The following is a 16,647-nucleotide window of genomic DNA, read 5'->3' as shown; positions in this document are numbered from 1 at the left end:
CTGCTGGGAAGGAAGACTGAGCAATTTACTTCCATAGAGATACTGCCTAGGAAATTCAAGGAGGGGTCACTACGAGTTGGAACAACTTGGTGCCAGTGAGTTTGATTCCTTTTTTTGGGAGAAGCCTTTATCACTTACTAGTATATGACCAGGGTTCACCTGTCTGAGTCTTTGTTTCATCTTCTATAAAATGGGAATAATAGTAATACCACTGACAGGATTCTTAGGTCACTTCTGTGATATGGCCTCTCAGGGACAGAAGAGGTAGAGCAGGCAGAGAGTGCTCAACAAGTGAGGAGAAGGAGTAAGGAGCAGATGTGATAGGCCAAGTGGGAGGATAAGTAAAGAGGACGAAGATGTGCAGAGAAGTGGGCAAAGCAGGGTTACGAGGATAGAACCCTGCCAATGCCATCAGCAGAAAGAGCTGGGAAGGAGAAAGACAGGACTGTTAGTTTACACAGGAAGGAGTGTTTTACTGGAAGGAAAAGAAAGATAACAGAAGTCAGTCCTACAAGGGCACGTACTGTGCGCACACACACATACACATAATTTTGTCTGCAATGGTTACATGAATTTCTACTAGTCTGACATGGTTCTAAAACCTTCAGCATACCATCACTTCAGCCGTTGGGCTGTGTATTCATCTAGGACATGCAGCCTGGTGCCCAGAGCATAGCAGGCACTTGGGAGAGTCTGGTGAACTGGACTGAATACCTTTCCATCTCGAGGTGTTCTTCCATTCTCCTAAGTTCATTCTGCTGCTACACCAACTCAACTGTTCTCTCCAAAGCAAAGAAAAGTGACAGCTTAGACTATCTTTTAGAAAGGAACTCTTTGTCCACTTGAAGACTGCTATTATGATCACCTTCATTGCCTATAGATGACAGCTTTTTCTGCCCTCTTCTCATACTACAGGGTGGTCTATGGGGAGGGGCATGGTTACCCTCTGGTCAAATAAAGACTTGGCAGACTCCTCATGGAGACCCTCTCTGTGCTTACACATCTCTAGACTCTTCGCCCTACTTAATGATCCAGCAGCCAAAGCATTCAATACTGGAAAAGCCTTGCTTTGCTGGAGGCAGACCAAGCAAACTCCTGTCCTAGGGAAAGAGGAAAAAAAAAAAAAAAATCTTGTTACTGAGGTCCCTACAAGTATCCGCCACAGATTCTGAAGAGAGGGCTGTGTGTCACCTACTCACAACATGTTACAAGATGTTACTTGAGTAGCTGTGTCATTCTCAGCCAAACTGCCACACCTAGGGCCAAATGGACACCCCTGTTTCTTTTGCCCTTTTCCTACCCAACTTAGGAAGTTCCATTTCCTATCCTGTTGGGAGAGCCACTGCAAACTGAAGTCAGTCAGTGAGAGGCCACGGATCCAGGCCTAAGAGCCTGGGATTTTGTGGTAGACAATGGGAAGCCCCTGAAGGGTATACTGAGATGGCATTTTGGGAACAGTAATTTGGTGATCACATGAAAAAAGGGGATGAGAAGCAGGAATGGAGGGGGTGGGGGTGCAAGTGGGAGGCTGCTGCTATAGTCTAAGGCAATGGTTCTCAACTGGGGTGATTTTGCCCCTTACAGGGGATTTGGGAATGTCTGGAGACATTTTTTGACTGCCACACTTGGAAGGGGACTGCTATTGGCATCTGGAGGGTAGAAACCAGAGATGCTGCTAAACAGTCTACAATGCAAAGGATCACCCCTGACAACAAAAAGTTATCTGGCCCAAACTAGCAATAGTGCCAAGGTTGAGGAATACTGAACTAGCATGAAGAATGAACACAGGGTTTGTCATGGAGTGAATTCTGGCTCCCAAAATATGTGTCAGCTGGGCTACAACCATGATTTTCAGTGGTTTGGCAGTTATGTAATGATGTAATGTGACAGTTATGTAATGATCTCCCATGATGTGATCTGATGTGATAAGCCAATCAGCTATAAGAGGATTAGGGTGGGTGTAGCACCCTCAGTCCTGTCACAACCCTGATCCAATGTAAGGGGAGCTACCCTTGGATGTAGTCTGTAACACCTTTTATCCTACAAGAGATAAAAGGAGATAGAAGGGAGCAGAGAGAGGGGGACCTACTACCACCAAGAAAGAAGAACTAGGAGTGGAGTACATCCTTTGGACCCAGGGTCTTTGTGCTGGGATCCTCCTAGGACCAAAAGACACAGAGAGAAAGCCTTCCTCTAAAGCCAGCACTCTGAATTTGGACTTCTAGCCTCCTAAACTGTAGAGAATAAATTTCTTTGTTAAAGCCATTCACTTGCGGTATTTCTGTTATAGCAGCATTAGAGAACTAAGACAGTATCTAACAACAGCTATTCTGAAAGAAGAAGTGATAGAACTGGCCAGAAATGGGCAACACTGGAGAAAGATGAACCACAGGAAATAGATGGGTTGGAATATCGGTGCCTGGGAGAAGGCGACACATGGAGAGAATTAGGGGGATCAAGATGGGGAGGTGCTTGGAACCTATGTATTGACTTGAACTTGATGTGGTTGTGGACTCATTCTATTGTGCAATGTTTGGGAGGGAGAGTCTGGGCAGGAGATCTCAGTACCAATCTGTGATTTCCCAAGCCCTCTCCTGGGATCTATTAGTATCCCTCTCTCTAGGACAAAACTCTTCCTCCTCAGATGGCAAAGGGACCATGAATTGGCTCTCACTTCTCTCCAGCCTCACCTTGTGCTGCTCCCTCACACAGCACCCCTCCAGTCACAGGATCCCTGCAGCCCTCAAAGGTATCGTGAGACTCTCACCTCCAGGTGTTTAAGCAAGCTGTATTTCTTGGGCTGGTCTTTTTTCCTCCCTAGCCTGGCTGATTTCTACCTATCTTTCAGGATCCACCTCTGGGTAGACTTCCTGATCCTGAAGTATAATCTGGATGTTATTTCTTGGTGTTTCTATTCCACCCTGCAGAAAACTCTATTTTGGATGGAAATTATATCATAATGGCTGCTTCTTTGCTTGTTCTGCACTCTTAACGGGTCCTTGAGGCTTGCCAACTAGCCTTCATCTCTGCATCATTATAGTTAGTAGAGATCTACAGACATGGGAGGTGTCCAATAGGTGTTTACTTAATGAATGAATGAATGAGCAAATTCATGAATCAAAAAAGATACAGGATTTGTGAGTCAATAAAATAAAGACTGCCAAAGCTGGAAGCTGAACAAAATCTCTAAGAAACAATTTAAAGAGAAAATAACAGTGAACAGAGAAGGTTGGTGAATAAATGCCATCAGGATATGAAAGTAGGGGAGGAGAGCCAGCAAAGAGAACAGAGGGCAAGACAGGAATGTAGGAGAATCAGGATCACGTGGTGCCACAGAAGCCAGGAGAGGAGTTTCATGATGGATGTGCTATACCACATTCAGCAACACTAAGGGTTAGTGGTGCAACTGGTTAATGCACTTGGTTGCTAACAGAAAAGTTAGAGGTTTGAGTCTACCCAGAGATGCCTCAGAAGAAAGGCCTGACAATCTGCTTCTGAAAAATCACCCACTGAAAACCCCATGAAGCATAGTGATACTCTACCACACAGGGGATCACCATGAGCTGGTTGACTCGACAGCAACTAGTAACTATTATAGAGGTTGGGACAAACTGTGGATTTGGCAATGACTTTAAAAAGAGCTGTTCCCTCCTCAAGGGTAGAACAGAACAGAGGGTGCTCCTTTGGATGAGTGTAGTAAGGCACAAGAAAACCTTTCTGAGAAGATGATACACTGGCTACTCCGGACTTGGGAAGAGTGGCAGATAGAGATGGAGCAAGAGAAAGGCAAGATGGGTATGAAAGAGGGCACTACTGACCAGAGATGGGGGCAGTCGGTGATGCTGACGGTTTCACCAAATCTGTGACTACTGAGAAGTCAGAGAAAATCTATGGGACACTCACATACCAGGCATTTTACCCTGGAGCTGCGTTCCCCAGAAGCCTGTTCTCTTTGCATTTTATATTTGCAAGGTGGCTGTGTCATCCACCCTGCCTGATCCAGCCCATGTTTACTGCCAGCATGTAGGACACCAGTGACACACTCATAAACATCTGATCATTAAATAAGCAATTTTCTATAGGCATGAAGCTTCCTTATATGCTGTCTTTCAGAGAAATTCTGTGCATTTGGAAACCAAGAGGAGGAAAGGCAGATGCAGAGTGAGAGGGAATCACACATCTCATACTCCGCTGGTCTATGGTATAACTGAGCATTTGATGTCATGTAAAGCAGGTAACCATGCCTGTGTGATCCGCCGGCTCCCTTCTCTCTGCCACACACAGTCCTGCATCCCAGCTAGTGACTTTACCTGTGACTTGGCTTCCTCGCCTTTGAGCTTGATACAGGGGCTTAATTTTAGATTGGGTATTTCTTGGTTTTTCTGCTTCTGTGTCTCTAGACACTTCTGCCTCTGCCGGATATTGCCCTTCTGGATCGAGGAGTCCTTGGGGATCCTAGAGGAAAGTCACAAGAGATGTGAGAATCCATTGCTCTTTGGTAGCAACCGCAGCAGTGGGAGATGGACATGGAGAGTGATTTGAAAATGGTAGGGCATCTCAGTGGGCTCTGTTGTATTCCTTTGCACTGATGGGGGAAAGGAGCGGATGCCACTTAGAACAAAGCAACAAGGAAAGACTCACGAGACACAAGGGTAGATGGGCCTTCCAGCATGGAGCCAGAGGCAGCAAGCCCATGCCCTTAGATTGCAGCCCATGGGTCAAGACCCCAACAGTTGAGGAATAGTGCTACTAGCTAACCTAAATCCCTCATGCTATTGATGAAATATAGGGGACACTGGAGGTTCAGTGGTAGAATTCTAGCTTTCATGCAGGAGACCCAGGTTCAGTTCTTCCATACACATAGTTTGCATGTTGCAATGATGCTGAACAGGTTTCAGTGGTGCTTCAAGATTAAGGCAGACTAGGAAGAAAAGCCTGACAATCTACTTCTGAAAATCAGCCAGTGAAAACCCTAAAGATTGGTGAGTGGGGACTGGGGTCTTAAAAGCTTGCAAGCGGCCATCTGGACACAACAATGAGCTTCTCCTTGTCCAGAGAAAAGAAGAATGAAGATAACCAAAGATGCATGAAAACAATTAGTCCAAGGGATTAGTGGACCATGTGAACCTCAGCCTATATGACTATGAGACAAGAAGAACTAGATGGTGCCTAACTACCACTATCAACCACTCAGAAAGGGATCAGTACAGGAGATCCTGGGCAGAGTGGGAGAACAATGTGGAACAAAACTCAAAATCATTAAAAAAAAAAAAAAAAAAAACCCCGACCAGGTCTGCTGGTCTCATAGAACCTAGTAAGACCCCTGAAACTATGGCCCCTCATTACCCCTCAGTTCTGGAACTGAATTTACTCCTGTGGCTTCCAGCCAAACAACAGAGAGGCATATAGGGGGAACATTTACATCAGGTAAATACACTCCTTAGAATGATCAATCACAGAACAAAAAGGCAGTGTTTACACGGGGAGACAGCTCAGGGGACAAGAGTGCATGGGAGGGGAGGACACAGGGAAGAAGCTGTTACATTGTTGGGAATTACAGTCAATGTCATGAAACAAAATGTGTACAAACTGCTGTATGGAAAATGAATTTGCTTTGTAAACTTTCACCCAAGTCGCAATAAAAAAATTTTAAAAATATATTTGAAAAAAAGAAAACCCCACAGCTCACAATGGTCTGATCTGCAATTGATGATGGGACAGTGCAAGACTGGGCAGGATTTCATTCTACTGTATGTTGGGTCACTATGAGTCAGGGACCAACACAACAGCAGTGAACAAAAACACTGATGAAATGTAACTCCCCTTCAGGTTTCAGGGTAAGGGAAGTAAACTGGTCTTCCTAGACCTTCTGAGACTTAACCCCCTCCTCAAGATGCCCACAAGCTGTTTCCTCCAGACCAGATAAGTTGAGAACCCCTCCCAGTAGACAGCAAAGAATCAAAGAGGCCAGAAGGATACCTGAGTTCTGGGTAGACATTCTCTAGGTACCACTTGAAATTCTCACACCGCAGATTCTTCCTGAGGTTTAGTCTGCTCTCAATGCTGGGGATGGGGAGACACAATGACAAAACAGAGTGTGAAAGAGACAGGCATCAGCAACAGCGGCTCAGGCTGGGGAGCACAGAGTATAACCTGTGCCCACGCTTTGCGCCCATGTCTCTCCTGAGGGTGTTGGAGGAATTCAGCAAGCAGAGATTTCTACAGCTCCAGACACAGCTATGGAAACAGCAGTATCTCACAACGGTGCAGTAACACACCAAGGACTTGTGCATTTACTTGAAAATGCAGTTTGGAGGTGTTTTCACTTTTCATTAAAAACAAAGCTGCAGCATTGAGGATGAGAAAGACAGAGAGAGTTACAGGGGCATTACAAACAACAAATATGAACCCCTTTGTAAATACAATACTGAGTTGTTAATGAAAGCAAATATGGGTATAGGGACGGATAGATGGGTGAACAAGCTAAACAATTATGTATGTCTAAATGGAGAGTGTATCCAAGATCATATACAGGGTTGGCAGAAAATGGGCCTCTCGAAGAGTATGAAGGGATGGACACTGGGAGGAGGTAACTATGGGGAGGAAGTGGGAGGGGAGCTGCTGCATTGTAAATTTTGGTCAATGACATGAGACAAAGTATATGTGAACTGCTGTATGAAAAGTGAATTTACTCTGTAAATCTTCACCCAAATCCTAATAAAAAAAAAAAAAAAAAAAAAAAAAAAAAACAAAGCTGCAAGAACATCTATTGTGTTGTTAATAATTCATTCCAGGGCTCTGGGTTGACTCTCAATCTCTTTAGATTCTACAGTTAAAATACGACCCCAAACCCATGGTTCCAGCTTCAAAGAATCCTCTTCTTTGGCTGGCTCTGGAGACTGGTCATGTATCTGTTAATGAAATAAGGAGCTCTGGTGGCGCAGTGCCTAAGGCATTTGACTGCTAACCAGAAGGTTGGTGGTTTAAACCCACCAGCCACTCCACAGAAGGAAGATGGGACAACCTACTTCCCTAAAGATACCACCTTGGAAACCCAATGGGGATAGCTATGGGTCAGAATCAACTCAATGGCAATGTGTTTAGTTTTTTTGGGGGGGGGGTATGTGCCAGGCACTGTCCCCATCCTGTGATATGATCGAAAGCTTTCAAGCAGCAGGGAAGACCATGGAACACACCACACATGGACACAGAGTGAGCACATGGGGCTGTGAGCACCTCCTAGGTGTACCCTTGCTTGTTGGGTTGGTGGTAGTCCAGGTGACACTTTGGAAGCTGGTATGTGGAAGGCAGAAGTGGACACTATGTAGACAAACCAGAAAGTGTGTGAGATAGGGGTCCCTATTATAAGCAGGGGGAACAGCAAAGAGAACTTTGTGCATGTAAAGAAGAGAAAAGAGTTCTGTCAGCAGGAGAGGCACTATAAGAGCTTAAAATACGTGTATATTGAATGTATGTTGGGGGAATTAAAGAGGGGATTGGGTAGGATGATAGACGGAGACACAGACCATAAAGGGTCTTGTGAGGCATGGTTGAGGAGTTTAGACTTTATTTTAAAGGCAATGGGATGCAGTTGTTCGGTTTTGAGTAGAGAGCACTGTTTGCATTTTAAGGGCATCTTACTATTGGTTTGATGGAAAATGGGTCTGAGACCATGGGGCAAAGCTGGGGACAGGGAGACCAGATAGAAGGCTGTGGCAGAAATCCAAGTGCTAATGGTGTTTTCAAGTAGGACAGTTGGGGTGGGAGTAGAGAGGAGTGATGGGTTCAAATCCCTCCACTCCTCTTCACTGGCACCATCAGCACCCACCAAGTTTTATCCATACCTTGCCAGCTTTACCCCCTTTTACCCCACTTTCTCCCACGACCCTTCCCCAAGACTGGGCCAGGTGCTCTCAAGCATCAAAACTTCTTATATAACACTAACCACACTGGTAATTTAAAGGATTGCCTATAAAATTATGTGTTTATAGCCTGCCTTTGTCACTAGACTATGAGCTCTATGGAGATGGAAATGGTGTCAATTTGTTTAAAATACTGAATGTTCGATGTTTGGCAAGAACCTGATTGGTCACTGCCTGCAGGAGGCAGTATCACTGACTGGGAGAATGTTTAGATATGGGAGGGAGGAGTCAAGGTTGATACCAGATTTCTGACTTGGGCACAGGATACAAGGAAGATGGCTCTCTGGCATTCAGGACTATAGAGTGAGGAGCAAGTTCAGGGACAAAATTGTGGGTTGGAGGAGCCTGGGAGACATTCAGGTGGCAATGTATAGATGACACTTGGATGGAAGAGACTGAAGCTCAGAGAAGAGGGTTATATTAGAGAGAGATGTGTCAGCAGCATAGACATGATGGTCACACCAGGGAGAATGTGTAATAGGAAGAGAAGTGTTTATGACAGGGAAGAACAATATCACGGGGAGGGGAGAGGAAATTGAGGTTGTAAATGGAAGTGAGCTCCAGGAGTCTGACAGCAGACAGTAGCCAAGATAGCTGAGTTAAGGAACTCTGGGGATCAGAGGCATTCCTGAGGGGTGGCATGGGGAATAGAGTCCACAGAGTTTCACAGTGCTGAGAGGTAGCAAAACAGCTTGATGGTAAAAGGTCCAAGGGAGTCATGGGTGAACCAAGCAGGTGGGTGAAGCTGTCCCTGAGGATGGTGGGACAAAGCGTCACATGGCTGTCAGGAAAGGGATGAGAGGCAGAGGGGGCTGGGAATGTGGACAATTGTGTCATGAAGCTTGGCTCTGAAGGAGCAAAATGGGGTGAAGGTGATGGGCAAGGTTAGAGTGAAGGAGGATTTTGTAGTTTGTTCTCTTTCTTTCCTCCCTTACTTCCTTATTATTTTTTTGAAAGATGTAAAATACTTGAATAAAGTTTAAATGCTGAAGGGAGAGATATAGTAAAGGAGAGACTAGAGATCAGGGTGAGAAGAGTCTGAAAGGCAAAGTCCCCTAGAAAAGTAGTTTCCACACTTGTCACACATTAGAATTACTTGAGGGTCTTTAGAAATTCCACAGCACAGGTCACATCCCAGATCAAGTAAATCAACTCTCTAGTGGATAGGGACACAGGCATCATATTTTTTTGAAGTTCCTCAGGTGATTCTAATGTGCCAACAAGTTTGGTAATTACCCCCTAGAACCTTGCTTCCCAAATTATGGTCCTCAGACCAGCAGAACTGTATCACCTGGGAGCGTATTAGAAATGCAGATCTCCTGAGTCAAATCCCACATTTTAACAAGATCCCCAAGAGATCTATGTGCACATTAAAGCTTGAGAAGTTATGCTCTAGGAGGCATGAGGAGATGACTTCAGGCAGAGGGTATTCAGTAAATGTTGATTTATGAATGAATGTGGGAATGAATGGCAGAGCCAGACTACAGGTTGAGGGCTGGCCTAACATGCCAGGAAGCAGATCCTGTCCTTTGAGAGAAAAGAGATAGAGAACGGTGGTACAGATGCAGTGAAGGTGATAGGTTGGTTTGTTTTAGGAACTTGATGTCCTCTACTTTGTCTATAAAGCAGAGGTGGGTCATTTGCTGAGAATGAAAGGAGATGGGGAGGATTTAAAGAGAGTAAAAGAGGTTTAAGTGGAGTTTAGGGCAGAATTCTGACTAGGGAAGTGGCAGGATTAGTAGGCATTCTGTAGCCTCTCCAAGACTGATGGTCATGGACTGGGCTTCGCCTGTGTTGTTGGGAGGACAAAGTAGAAAGTCCGGTTCACCCCAGGTTGGGAAAACTTTACCAGGAGGATGCTTATAGATGGACAATGGGGTCAAAGATATAAAGACAATATTTTTAAGCACTCTTCTTAAGGAAATATGTGGAATCCAAGCTAGACAGGGAAGGAGATGAAGAAAGGAGGGGTGGCCAATGGCAATGAATGCCTTGGGAGGCTTTGAGTAACAGAACTGGAGGGGCAGGATGAATTTATGATTTCAGAGGTGGAAATCGTTTTGGTTGATTCAGATCTAATCTTCAAGGGTAGTGGTGGGCCCAACCAATGATGTTGGGCTGCAAAAAATAAAACATCTGCTCAATAGCCTTCCTATGTCTAATATGTGACTAATCATTGGTTACCCCCATAGAAATGCAAATGATAACATAAATGAGGTTGCATTTTTTTCTACTCAAATCAGCTCTCGGTTATGGAATGCAATTTTGGAATCATATTTGTATGTTTTTTTGTTTGTTTGAAACTTCTCGTTTATTGTTGTTATTATTACCATGTCTCAATTTCTTTTATTGTTTATATATATATATATATATATATATATATATATATATCAAGAACACTTGCCATTTTAACATTTTTTCACACTTACAATTTAGTGACATCAATTACATTAATTATGTTGTGCAACCATCTCCAATGTCAGTTACCAAATTTTCCATCACAGGTAGGCATGGTTTTGAGTCCTCATCCTTCCCTTACAGTGTGTGTGTGATCTAGGGCAAGTTTCTTAACATGTTTAATCCTCAGTCTTCTCATCTGTAAAATAGGTATCATTAATCCATTTCTCAGAGTTTTGGGAAGATTAATGAGATAACTTATGTAATGGTATTGAGTGTTAATAAACATTCTTTCCATTTCTTCTATCCTCATGAGACTGGAGTGTTGCTGGAGGGGACATCTGTATGCATCCTGTTGCTCTAAGAAAGAAGGAAAATTTAAGCTTGGCTGTCTAAGTATGCCCTGGAAGGGACCTAGGCGTTGAGTCCACTAGTCTACATTTCTACAAGAACTCACCTCCACATATGTTGCCAGATCATAATTCCATAAAACTACCTAACTGTGCTCCCAGCACAGAACAGAAGCTATAAGGATGAGATAGAAGAATAGCCATTCCCTGGGCCCTGGCGAAGCTCAGAGGCTCACAGAGATCTGCTGAACAGACGGATGGCCATAGCAGCCAGGCCTGCCTTGAACCATTTGCCACAGGCCTGTGGGTTTTTCTTGACTCTCCGAACTCCTCAATCAGAAGGACACTTACTTCCCAAAGGGCCTCTCCAGGGCAAAAGGCCGGGCAGCATAATAGTATTGCTTGTATTCATCCATCCATACTTCAGCTGTCCGTTTGGTATTCCTAGGGAGACAAGGAGTGTCAGGAAGGGGTGGAGAGGACTTGTGACATATTCTGTTAAAAATACACACGTGGCCAAATAGGCAGCATTACCCAGGCACCCACCATGTGAAGCCACTCAATCCACTAACATTGTTCCCAGGACCTAAACCCAGCCAAGCCACATCTGATCTCCAAGGGTGCCTTTACCCCAAGACAGGGTTTAGTATGATACACACTTTCCCCCAAAGACACAGGCCAGATGAATCATGCCAGAAACTGAATTTCTGCGACTCTCATAAAAACAGGGACAAAAGGGCCTGGAGTATCCCTTTGTTGCTGGCAACCATATGAAAAGGCAGGGCCTGTGTCGAGTATCCCACCCCTGGCCTTACATGGGCTCATGCTCCCAGATGCTTCCCGTTTGCACAGGGGCAACACTGAGGTCACAGGCTCTCCACAGATCAGGTCTTTCTGGAAGCCAGACAGGTGCAGGTATAAAGGATTAAGTAACCAAGACATATCTTTCAGGCACTGTTAGATGTTTGTTCTGATTCTAACACCAAAGGTCACAGAAAAAGAGACAGAAAGAGAGGTGGACACTGAGGATGCCATCATTCAGCAGTCAGGGATGCCAGGGCACCAGGAAGAATCCCACAGTAGAGAGGAAAGATAGAGGGAACAATCATGCCCAGAACAGTGCTGGAGCAGGTAGCATCTGCCAAGGCCCAGAGAAATAAACTTGGGGTCTAACTGGAAAGAGTTAACTCCTCCTCCAGATTTCTCATTCTGTTTTGGAGCAGAGGCATTTGACAGAGGAGTGCAGTAAGTCCTTCTGAGCTGTTGGACCTGGAGTGCAGTTCTGCAAGCCCAGCCCAGTTCTCAGTACATCAAATGCCATTACTGGCCCCTCCCATTGACTTAATAATTTGCAAACTGGAAGCTTAAGAAACATCTGTGCCCATTCCTCTAACCGCTTAATTACCCACCAGTAGCATGCAGGATGCTCACTGGCCAGGACCTGTTTCAATGACGATGCTCAGAGCCAAGGCTCTGGCCCCTCATTCCCAGTTGGCCCCTCCCAGGTGGCCATGTGGCTTCTGCACAGCCACATCACTTCCCTATGCAAGCCGTTCCCAGATTCTCTTTCCTTCTTTAGAAACTCTAGTGCTCAGACAGTCCTGCCTTTGCTTCCTCCCCTGCCCCTTGGTCTGCTGATTTTCTCATTGCCTTTCCTTTGCCTGCCATGGTTTTGCAAAAGGTATTGCCAATTTTCTCACTGCTCAAACCCATGCCACGAGACTGCTGTGTCAGGATGTGACCCATACCCATTCGTATGTGTAAAACTGAGGAAGGATGAACACAGGTGAGGAAATGACATCTCAAAGAAAGAAAAATGCAAAAAGAGGTGCTTTCTCTCTGTGATGGGTAATATTATGTGTCAACTTGGCTAGACTATGGCTAGACTATGATTCTCAGTGCTTTGGCAGACACTACTAGACTGGTTGTGCTTCCATAATGTAATATAATGTAATCACCTTCTATTATGTGATCTGATGAAATCAGCCTGTCAGTTGAAAGGGGAGTTTGGTCTGTGATCTGATCAGCAGATTTTGGATTCACCAGCCACACAATCCCATGAGCCACCAGAGGTATCTAGTCTGCCCCCTAACCTGATCTGGGAACTGCCAGCCCCCAAAACTGCATGAACCACTTCCTTGAACTAAATCTCTCTCTCTCAATATATATACACACATATATATAAATATACATATATGTATCAGTGGTTTTGCTCCTCTAGAGAACCTCAACTAAGGCATTTCTTCTCCCCTCAAATGGACCAAACGTTAGAAAAAGGAAGAGGAATAGTGGGTGAGTGAAGGAATCAGACGATAAGAGACAAGAGGATTAGAAATGGGAGAGAAGTTAAAGGGAAAGCTAAAAATAAAGGGGGGGGGGGCACATAATGTAAGTTATTTATGAAGGAGAGGAAAAAGATTATAAGAAATGAAGGAAGAAAGAGGGCATATGGAGGATGGAAGGAGTGAGAAACAGGCAAGTGGGCACTGATGGGGGTTGAGTTCTGGCACCTCCCTAGGAAAGGAACCAGGATCCCAGCACCTGCCTGCTTGGACCCTTCCTGCACATTGACCAGGTCCTGGAGAGGTCTTGTAAATTGCATCCACCATGCTTCCTTGATCCCCACATCATCCCAAGGACCTTTCTTCTAGTCACCCAGACTGAAGGTGGGAGCAGCGTAACACCTAAAACTCACGGGTAAAACCAGCTGCCCTTTTCCCACCCCAAACAACCCTAAATACCTAGAACCTGCACCCTGGCAGGGCAGCACTGTCCAGTGTCTTGAACTCCCTATGGTCATGTGTCAGGCCTTGTCAGGTGTCAGGGGAGCCAATGGATGGAAAACACCCTGTGGTTCTTCCATTCCTAATGCTGGGTATGATGGTTCAAATTCCCACTCAGGCTGTCCCAGGAAGCGCAATGTGCAGCTCCTACCCACTCAGAACACAAGAGCACCAAGGACAGCTGCAACCTATCACCCGAAACCTCTTGACCATGGCCACCTACGCCCCTGGACACTCACTTACTTTATATAAGTGTTGGCGTTTCCATCTGGGAAAACATAGGGGTGCTTCTTCCGGAAGACATGCCCAACTCGGCTGCAGGGGATGATCTCTAGGCTGCCGCCACACATCCACACTCTGAAGGAGATTTCTGCAAGAGAGTCATGCTCCTTTTCTTACCACTCTGCCTCCTTCAGAGGAGAGGCGACACAGGACACAGGAAGTAGGTGGGCTAGGGAATCGCAGATCTAAAGCCATGGCAGGGTCCTACAGCAGCCAGCCTATGACACAGTGGTTAAGAGCAGGCTCTGCAGCCACAGTTGTTCCACTGGCTGGGCAGCTTCAGTTTTCCCATCCATAAGTGGGAATGATAATTGTAACACCTCAGAGGATGATATGAGCTGATGTAGAACAGTATCTGACACTGAGAAGCCCCTGTTCCCTCTCATGGAGGAACACACTGGCCCCTGGAACACAGTAACCAGGATGGTGGGAGACTCTACTGGGATGCTACAACCTGGGAAAAAGAAAACTTGTAGACAACTTGAGAATTTCTCTTGAACACATGGAAGGTCTCTGTGTGGAAGATGGAGAAAGACACTTCATTTGAGAATTTGAAAGAATAGCTGGGACTCAGAAGTGACTGTCAAGAGTAATATGGTTCCCTCTCAAGACAGGCTAGAAAACTACATGGCCAAGACCCAACAGAGAAGAGTAAACGCCAGAAGGCACTTGAACAAGGGGTCCACAGCTCCTTCCAATACTGAGACTGCAGTCCTACGATTAATTCTGTCGAGCCACCTGAATCACAGCCTGGGAGGCAGAAGGCTGAGCAGTAACTCAGAGCTGAGAGCAGCTGGAGAAAATGCCAGGAACCTCAAAACTGTCACTGGGGTGTTCCCTGGGGGGGGGGGGGGCTTTTGCACACATATCCATTTCTTCCTGGCTGCTGCTGCTGCTGCTACTAAAGCTCAGAGAAGTAGGTGGGGAGGAGTCAGCAGGGGCAGCTGTGGCCAGGCTGTAGGGAAGGAGTGCATTTCTCCCGAGAGAGCTTACTAGCAAGCTTGGAGCAGTGATTCTGTTGGAGAAGGGAGCATCGACATGCAAAAGGGCGATTTAGGGGTGTAGTGGTTCTGCTGGAGGAGTATTTTATCACTGACATTGTTTAGAATTGCCAGTGTATGGCGACAATAAAAATCAGACCAGCTGTTAAACGACAGCTTTATTACTGTTTTAAAACTTTCTACCTATGGTGGTCCCCCTTACTGCTTGCACCCAGGATGGGCCACCCTCCTGCGGCCCACTTGGTATGGCAATGGAAGGAAAGGCCAGTGTCTGATCTGTGGGATTTCCTGTCTGTCCTACAATTCTGCAACCAAGTTAAAGTATGAAGAGGATAGACTATTTCATAAAAATCCAGAGACTCCCTGGGTGAGGGGCTATGTGAAGGCAGGTCATGATTCCAGGAGAGATAATGAAGATACAGGTATGCTCGAGCCTTCCCACCACATACCTGCATCCTCCAGCAACCTAGGGCCCCACCTGCCTGCCTCACTTGGTTTCTCTGCTAGGGCTCTTCCCTCCTTTATCTGTCCCTTCCACTTCCTGCTCTCCATCTTCCTTCATTGGCAGACTCCAAAGCAGATGCTTAGGCTCAAATGCTTCGTCCTGATCCTCGTCTGCTCTCATGCACCTGTCCTCAGTCATCCCACTTACCTGTTTCCTATTGACTCTTTCCACATGCCCTTGGAAAGGCCACTGAACTGCAGGCAAGGCTTCCTTGGTGCCAACCCCACCTTTTCCACACATGCCCCTTTGCCCACTGTCAACGCATTCTCCTGAAAAAGCTGTAGCTCATTCACAGGAAGTTCAAATGTTCTCATTGAGTGGAGAGAATGTAGATTCTAGAATGAAGAAGGACTTCTCAAGATTCTTACTCAGTGATGGCAAGAACATGGAGGGAAAGGAAACAGGAAGAGCTTGGTTTGGGGTCAGCAAACCCAAGCTAAATAACCTCCTGGCTACATCTTTGGGAAAACCTACTTAACTTTCCATGGCTTGGTTTCTTCTATGTCAAGTGAAGATCATAATACTTTGCAAGATTGCTATCAGGATCTTAATTATGAGAATAATCATGTAAACTCAAAGTATACCCACTTCTCACTTACTGACATGGTTAGATTCCAAAGACCAGGTCATTATGTGAAAACTGGTGTTAAGCAAAAATGGAAGATAAGCACATCTTCACATAATTTCCAAACCACATCATTACATTACTGCCAGACCACTGAGAATCATGGGCCAGCCAAGTTGACACATAACTCTCATCTTGCATCTTGGCATTCATTACTGCCAGATGTACATCACTAATATACAAAATAGTTGGGTAGATTTTTTTACTATGCAGAATGTCAGATAATGAGGTAAGTGAGGAGTAGGTGTACTACTTACAGGTCACCTGCAGTTATTTTGAGCCATCTCCTTCAAGCCTGTCTCTTTAAAATGTGAATAATAAGGGGCATCACCTATCCCATGCTCATTTCCAACTTCTTTGATGACTTACAGCTTTCTTCTTCTGCCCATCTCTGGCCACAGGAGAATATTGAAATTTGTGGACTTAACGTTTGAGATTTAGACCCATAAAGGTCCATATACAGCTTGGTATTCTGCTGAGACATTATTTGAATCATATGCCCCTCCATGTTGGTGCTTATGTGAGATTCACTGTTGTGGATTGAACTCTGTCCCTCACAAAGGTATGTTGAAGTCCTAACCCCAGTACCTGTGAGCATTACCATGTTTGGAAATAGGGTCTTTGAAGATGTCATCAGTTAACATGAGGTCATACTGGAACAGAGTGAGTTGTAATATAATCTGAGTGGTGATCTTATAAAAGAGGAGACAAGACACAAAGAGACAGATGAGGGAAGACTCATGTGAAGATGCATCTACAAGCCAAGGAACACTAAGGATTGC

General features: G+C 45.3%; 1 protein-coding gene across 1 annotated transcript in view; it reads right to left on the bottom strand.

Moving 5' to 3' along the window:
- The window catches only part of GALNT14 (polypeptide N-acetylgalactosaminyltransferase 14), a 378,698-nt gene that overhangs the window by 13,949 nt on the left and 348,102 nt on the right, over positions 1-16,647 (bottom strand). The window contains exons 10-13 of the mRNA XM_007938807.2: positions 13,696-13,822; positions 11,021-11,113; positions 5,980-6,063; positions 4,311-4,455 (exon numbers count right to left, since the gene is read on the bottom strand). Coding sequence (XP_007936998.1) covers positions 4,311-4,455; positions 5,980-6,063; positions 11,021-11,113; positions 13,696-13,822 — 449 coding nt within the window. The remainder of the gene's footprint in view (positions 1-4,310; positions 4,456-5,979; positions 6,064-11,020; positions 11,114-13,695; positions 13,823-16,647) is intronic.

This window comes from Orycteropus afer, unplaced genomic scaffold (assembly GCF_000298275.1).
Source record: "Orycteropus afer afer isolate SDZICR_OR568_19922 unplaced genomic scaffold, OryAfe1.0 scaffold00054, whole genome shotgun sequence".
Classification (NCBI taxonomy): domain Eukaryota; kingdom Metazoa; phylum Chordata; class Mammalia; order Tubulidentata; family Orycteropodidae; genus Orycteropus; species Orycteropus afer.
Note: the sequence above shows the minus strand (reverse complement) of the source record. Positions and strands in the feature narration are given on the sequence as shown.